At 42.4% G+C, this 7,450-nt stretch overlaps 1 protein-coding gene across 9 annotated transcripts; it reads right to left on the reverse strand.

Moving 5' to 3' along the window:
* Positions 1-478: 478 nt before the first annotated feature.
* Positions 479-2,521, reverse strand: LOC108297545 (transcription elongation factor A protein-like 3). Of its 9 annotated transcripts, none has more exons than XM_017520196.2 (4): positions 2,312-2,509; positions 2,025-2,159; positions 1,738-1,810; positions 479-1,359 (listed from the first exon to the last, which is right to left on the reverse strand). In XM_017520196.2, the coding sequence occupies exon 4, from the start codon at positions 1,338-1,340 to the stop codon at positions 738-740; it is 603 nt and encodes a 200-aa protein (XP_017375685.1). In that variant the 5' UTR covers positions 1,341-1,359; positions 1,738-1,810; positions 2,025-2,159; positions 2,312-2,509; the 3' UTR covers positions 479-737. The 9 variants fall into 9 exon arrangements, with proteins under 9 accessions (XP_017375685.1, XP_037591374.1, XP_037591372.1 ...); XM_037735446.1 differs by having other exon boundaries at positions 479-1,364; positions 2,360-2,508; XM_037735444.1 differs by having other exon boundaries at positions 479-1,364; positions 2,348-2,508.
* Positions 2,522-7,450: the final 4,929 nt, after the last annotated feature.

Consider the following 7,450-nt stretch of genomic DNA (forward strand, 5'->3'; position numbering starts at 1 on the left):
GTCATCTTATGCTATGATAACATGAACTTTAAGTGTCTTTATTGCCTTCATAAGCTCACTGAACCGTTCAATTTCTTATTATGTGCTGTTTTCAGCTTTTATTTTTTAGTATGAAAAATATAATCCATAACCTTTAGTAAAGAAAAAGTAGAGATGAGTGAGCAAAGCAAAGAAAAAGAGTCACACATGGGGGTTACATAGCATTATAGAGGACCCAGGAACATGAGCAACAGTGCCCACTGACCTGGACACACCTAGGGAAGACATAGGGATATGCACAGCAGCAGAGGAATGTCATAGAGGTACACATAAAAGAGGTGGTAGGAATCATTTCTGAATACAGGTTAGACCTATTCTTGGCTACCTTTCAGGAATAATCATTACCTACTTCTAGTGTGCATGCTTTCGGAGTTTTCTTTGTGCACAAATGCATTATACGAACACTGACGTTTTTATAAAAGCGGGCTGATATTGTATATGCGGTTCTGCAAACTGTTTGCTCTTTTAGTTATTTATTTTACAATGTGTCACGAACATTTTTTCCATGCACATGGGTGAAAATCCTCTACTAAAATATAGAGCGCTGTAGTTGGGTCAAAAGGCTGCTGGTAACAAGATTGACATCTAAAGCAAAATATCAGCTTAAGGTTAAAGCACAGGGCCTGGCAAATACCTACTAGGGAAAGCAGGGCCAGCAATATTCTCATCAGAGAAGTCAGAATGGAAGGCCAAAGACGTTAAAGGTATGAGATATCGTGTAAGCCCCTCTGGCCCCTACCTCCACCCCTCATTCCCCTGACGCCCCGTTGGCCCCTTGGGGCGAACAGATCCTGTACATCTCTTTGCATCCAATGAAAACCACCCATTTTCTGTTTCTTCCTTAGCTCCTCCTGAGCCCTTGACACATCTCCACATTCTCTCATCATCTCCTCACTGCTCAGATGCCTTCCCTGTAAGTCCTCCTGAGAGTCCTTAGGGGAATCTTCGGTCCCCCTGTCCGTTTTTCTTTTTGCTTTCCGGGGCACATAATCTTCAGCCGGGCGCTTTTCCGCGGCCCGCGGCTGACTCTCTGGCTTTGCCTGGGAGGCTGGCTTGCCCTCGCCTTGTGTCTTGCCCTCACCTTTGGACTTGCCCTGCTTTTCCTGGCTTCCCTCATCTTCCAGTTGTCCCTCATCACCTGGCTCTCCCTCATCCTCTCGCTTTCCCTCGCATTCTGTCTTCCCCTCCACGTCCGGCTTTTCTTCCTCGTCTGACTTTCCTTCATCATCAGGCTCTACTTCATCTTTTGGCTTTCCCTCGTTTTCCAGGTTTCCTTCATTCTTATTGTAGGGTTTTTCCATGTCAAGATTTCTCCTTTTCCTGTCCTAGGGGATAGGAGTGGAGGCAAGAGGAGACAAAGAAGAGACATGGGAGACTGACGGTGTGGGGTGGAACGCAGGTCTCGATAATACTTGCATCTCACCCGTAGTGAGGGTTCCACTAAGCTGGCTGGGCCTCCAAGAGGGCCTTCTGCCCACCATGTAGCCCGCCACTCCTCCCACACACGTGAGCCAGCCATTGCCTGGCAGGCCCTGCCACCTTCTCTGCACTGGTTCAGCCTGGTAAGGTGCATGTTCATGTGGGTGGGGGGATGGGCAGGGGCCCCAACTCAGCCATAGCAGGGCCCTCCACACTCTCAACCCTTGTGGGCCCCTGTCCATGCAGCACCCCCCCTCCCCGTCCCCCGCTTTTACGGACCTGCGGGGATTCTGGACAGGTTGCTCCTCCTTTTCAGTCCTTGCAGAGTGCTGGGAACAACAGACGCACAGACCTGCAGACAGACAGGAGACAGGGGTAGGGGCTGCGTGCTCAGCGGGCTCACAGGGACTTGGCTCCCTTCCCTGAGTCCAGGCCCTGCTCGCCCAACATTTTCCTCCCCTACCTCTCCCGCACCACAGCCTCCATTTCTTTCCAGGCCTCGGGCACCAAACCAGCATGCTTTCCAAACTGCGTTTGTCTCTGTGTCCCCTTCTCCCAGAGGCAACCTGTCCCAGCGCCACACTGCTTTTGCGGAGGTCAGATGTGTCCACGGGGGCAGATTGTGAGAGGGGGTTACTTCCAGAATATCTACGTTTCACTGTCGCACTGAGGGGTCGCTCCCCCCACCCCCATTTCCAGCACTAAAATGGATGGGTGGCTCAGTGCAGGGGGTCCTCCAGAAGGCGGGCCAGGCTCCCGCGCCCCCGCCCCGCCCCCTCCCGCTTCGCATCACCCTACTCACCCATCTCCCGGATCCCTTCTCCACCTCCTCCCCACTACTACTGCCAGCCACCTCCACCATTTCCCTGGGTCCGCAGGCAGCGCCCACCTTCACACTGACCTGCCGGGACCCCTGACAGGCCTGTGCCTCCTCCAGCTCGGTGAAGCCGGCTCGCGGCTCCTCCGCCGCCAGGGCAGCTCAGACAGTTGGTTCTGCGCGGGCGCTGGGACTGGACCGCAGGGCGGGCGCGGGGGCTGGTGCCCACGTAGGCGCCTGGTCACTCACGTGAGCGCTGCGTCACCGGAGCTCGGCCACCACCACCCCCTTCCCATCCACCTCACCATCCATCCCTTAGGGACCAGGAGGCCGCTGAAGGTGAGAGAGGGTGTGTGTAACAAAGGAATGGGTGGGGGGGACGTCAGGAAGAAGAGGAGGAGGGGGTGGCGTTCTGAACCCAAGTGCTTTACCTGGCGCATTTCACAGCATCTTCGCAGGGCATCTCTCCTCTCTCTGATGCCCATTATCGACAGGTGTGACAGCTGATCAGAGAGGGTAGCCGACTTTGCCAAGAGCGCTCAGCCCCAGAATTCCAGAGCCCGCTTTCACGACAATCTCTGCCTGACTCCAGAGGCTGGGGTGGTGGTGCCTGCCAGGAAGCTGAGCTGCCACCTTGAGTGGTGCTGTTCCTGGGGTTCTGTCCTAAGCCTCCTTTCTCCTCAGTCCTCAAATTCTCTCTCCCTGTTTTATCTCATTCATTTCCTGTAAACACCGATGACTCCCAGATGTATATCTCCAGGCTATTCCCTTCTCTGTGTCTCATCTCAACTGTCTATGGGACATCAGGGCTTGAGTGTCCCTGAGGGACCCCAAAGCCCGTGTAACCCAAATTGATTTCACCAGCTTCCTTCTTGTTGCCTCCGTTGGTCTCTCTCCACACTTGAAACTTATCTTACAACATTTGACCAGTTTTCATAGAGCGAGAATCTCAGACAGCTAGAAAAGAAAGCATTAAAACATTTTTAATATGAATTTCAGATCCACAAATTCATCATAGTCCTTGGTTCACAACATGCTCTTGTCACTTACTACTGGTCCCTCCCTTCCTTTCCCCTCTTCTCTCCTCCCCTACTGTTTATTTCCTTTCATTGTTTTTCTTTTTCACATTTGTGAAACCACCACTGAACCCAAAGAGCTAGAAAATTGCTAATATTCTTGTCACTATAGTATAGTATCGTATATTTGGCAGATGATTTAAAATATTTTCTAGTTATTCTAATACATGGATTTCTTCATGGATAGTTTCTAATTATGTCTTTCCTGTGTATGGGCTATGCTTTCTTATTTCCTTACATGCCTCACAAAGTTTTGTTGAAATCTGTATGTTTTGATTATAGTGTATTGACTCTGGAAATTAGATTCTCCCTCTTCGTTGGGTTTTGTTGTTGCTCTCTCATGGGTTATTGTTTACTTGTTTAGTGATTTTTTAAAACCATTTTAGCAAGTTATGTATTCTTTGTCATGTGTGGCCATAAAGCGTGTTTTATTAGTTTATTAGTCAACTGGTGTTTGGATGCTGTTACTTTAAATACCTAAAGCCAACAAAAGAAAACCAATGAGTAAAAAACATATTTTCCCAGTCTTTGCAGATGAGCTCTGAGTTGCAGTACTTTTTTAATGCCTTACACTTTTCTTATGCAGAGCCTGAAACTCAGGCTAAGGTGCATGCTTGCATTTTCTGTGGTCTTTTCTGAATATGTGTCCCGCCCTCAGCATACTCATGGCCTTCATAATTTTCCAGTATATATAAAAGGTTTTTTTTAATGCTTGTTCTTCCACATATCTTGTTTCCCAAACTCTTCCTTCTCAGACTTCTCAGACTGTTCATTGCTTGTTCTGAGTGTTGTCCTTTGCTGCAGACTTCTGTGGCCAATATCTGTGATTTTAAATGCTGCTGGCAAAAGCCAACTGGAGAGCCAATGCAGCCCAACCCCTGGGAGTGCTCCCAGTCCAGTGTAATAAAAAAAGCCTTAGTGATGAAAGTGCTGCCAGGCAGGCTGAGTGCCATACCACATTTCTGCGAGAATACCGTACAAATTCCTACCACTGGTGCTAGCTATCTAAACCAGGATAGTGGGCTGTCATCAAAAAATCACTGCCAATCTGAGGCATAAAGAATGATAGATAGGCAATTGAAAATGTCTTTCTTATCACAAAGTAGCAGCTTTTATTCTTCACCGAATTTCCTTCTCATTGTTATAATGTTTTGACTAGATTCCAGAGTTCGGAGAAAGTTGATGGTAACAGTTTTGCCAGCTCACTAATTGCACATTATGGAGTCCCAGAGTTCCATACTCTGCCATTTTTTATGATGTTACTTGTGTTTCTATTTCTTTTTAAGTCAGCTGGGTAGGTTGTGTCTTTTTTAGAATTTGTACTGTTCATCTACTTTGTCTCATTTGTTGTCATGCAGTTGTTAATAGTATTATCTTATAATCTTTTTTATATCTGTAAAGTTATTAATGATGACCCCTTTTTTATTTCTGATTTTAATAGTTTAAGTTTTCATCTTTTTTTCTTGGTCAGTGTAGCTAAATTTTTTTCAGGTTGTTCTTATACATATTTTCAAATAACCGACTTTTAGTTTCATTGACATTCTATTCTATATTTCAATTATTTCCACTCATAGTTACTATTTCCTACCTTTTGATTTCTTTAAGTTGCTCTTCTTTCTCTATTTCTCTAGCTTTTTAAGATGAAACTTTACTGATATGGGATTTTTATCTTTTCAAAGTAAACATTTACAGTTACACATGTCTATCTAAATGCTGCTTAACTATATCCCATAACTTTTAATGTGTTACTTTTTTAAAAAAAAGGTATTTTCTAATTTCTCTCATGATTTCTTCAGGTTGAGTGGAAGCGTATTGTTTAGTTTCCACATATTTGCAGGATTTTCATATTTCCGTATGTTGTTGATTATGAATTTAACTCCATTATGATCAGGGAATATTATTTTTATAATTTCAATACTTTTAAGTGTATATAGGATTTTATTATGTAGTCTTTCCAGGAGAATGTTTCATGGGTGCTTGACAAGAATGTGTAGGCTTATGTTGGTTGGAGTGTTGTTTTCATGTCTGTTATTCCAGTTGGTTTTGTAGTTTTGTTTAAGTCTTCTACCTTGCTGATATTCTTATTTGTTCTGTTAATTTTGAATGTGTGATTTTGAAGTCTCCAATTACTATTGTTAGATTGTCTTTATTTTATTCTATTTTTTTCCTACTGTTCTGTAAGTTTTTGCTTTGTGTATTTTGGAAATCTGTTTTACGTTCATATATGTTTATAATTTGTATATAGTCCTGATGGATTGGACTGGTTGTTATATAACATCTTTTTTTATTCTGCAATAACCTTTTTTTGTCTTAATGTCTTTTTCGTCGACTCTTTTGGTTATTCTTTGCATAGTATATATTTTCCATCGTTTCACATTAATTTTATTTGCTTATTTAAATATATTTTCTTGTAGATAGTATATAGTTGGATCATGCCATTTTTATCTACTCTGCTACTTTCTTCCTTTTGAATGAAGTGGTTAATCAACTTATATTTAATGCAATAATGAATAAGGTAATATTTACATCTGCCGTTTTGCTGTTTTCAATTTGTTCTGTATTTTCGTTCCTCTGTTTCTCCACTATTAAATTACTTTTAAAAGGATATTTTCAGTGTACCATTTTAATTATCCTTTTTCTTTACAAAGTTTTTAAATTATTTTCTTAGTGTAGTTGATCTAAGGGTTAAAATTAGTATCTTAATTTAAAACAAGTGAATTTGTATCGATTCTAACTTAATTTTAATGGGATATAAAACTTTGCTGTAATAAATCTTCATTTTCTCTTTCCTCCTTTGTGCTCTAGGAGGAGAAACAGGATGTCATAGAAATTACATCTTAGCCATTACGTCTGTAGTGAATATAAGCCCACAACAAACACTCTTTTGTTATTATTGTTTTATGAAGTTTTCTTCCTAATCAAATAAGAGAAAAAAAGCTACAGGCAAATATATATTTATAACTGTTTGTATTAATTTCCTATTGTTGCTGTAATAATTACCACAAACTTAGAGGCTTAAAATAGAAAAAACTTATTCTCTTACAATGCTAGAAGTAAGAAATTAAAATACCTCAATGGAGTATTAACCAGAGTCAGCAGATATCCACTTCCTTGCTTTTTTTTCAACTTCTAGAGCTGAATTTCTTGCATTCTTTGGCTTATGTCCCCCTCATTCAACTTAAAAGCCAGGAGCATGGTATCTTCAAATGTCCCTCTGCATCCATCATCACATTCCTTTCTTTCTCCTTTGTGTCAAATTTCACTGCGTCTCCTTATGAGAACACTTGTGATTCCATTTAGGGCCCATCTAGATAATTTAGGATAATTAAGACACTTAATAACGTCTCAAGATATGTAATTACATTTTCAAAGTCTATTTTTGGCATAAAAGGTGATATTCATACGTACCAGGAGTTTGGACATGCATAACTTTTGGAAACCCACTATTCTGCCTACCACACTGTCATATATATATATATATATTTTAAGTTCTAGGGTACATCTGCAGATCTTGCAGGATTGTTACATAGGTATACACATGCCGTGGTGGTTTGCTGCATCCATCCCCCAGTCATCTACGTTAGATATTTCTCCTAATGTTATCCCTCCCCAATCCCCCCACACCCTGCTATCCCTCCCCTAGTCCCCCAACCCCCAACGGGCCCCAATGTGTGATGTTCCCCTCCCTGTGTCCATGTGTTCTTATTGTTCAATACCCACTTATGAGTGAGAACATGTGGTGTTTCTTTTTTTTTTCTGTTCTTGTGTCAGTTTGCTGAGAATGATGGTTTCCAGCTTCATACATGTCCCTGCAAAGCACATGAACTCATCCTTTTTTATGGTTGCATAGTATTCCATGGTGTATATGTGCCACATTTTCTTTATCCAGTCTATCATTGATGGGCATTTGGGTTGGTTCCAGGTCTTTGCTATAGTAAACAGTGCCACAATGAACATACATGTGCATGTATTTTTATAATTTATAATCCTTTGGGCATATACCCAGTAATGGGATTGCTGGGTCAAATGGTATTTCTATTTCTAGATCCTTGAGGAATCACCACACTGTCTTCCACAATGGTTGAACTAATTTACACTC

The sequence above is a fragment of the Cebus imitator genome, unplaced genomic scaffold, assembly GCF_001604975.1.
Source record: "Cebus imitator isolate Cc_AM_T3 unplaced genomic scaffold, Cebus_imitator-1.0 Scaffold812, whole genome shotgun sequence".
Classification (NCBI taxonomy): Eukaryota; Metazoa; Chordata; class Mammalia; order Primates; family Cebidae; genus Cebus; species Cebus imitator.

What these genes read in the sequence shown, in the direction of transcription:
- LOC108297545 (XM_017520195.2), bottom strand. Translation starts at nt 1,340, where the DNA reads ATGGAAAAACCCTACAATAAGAATGAAGGAAACCTGGAAAACGAGGGA.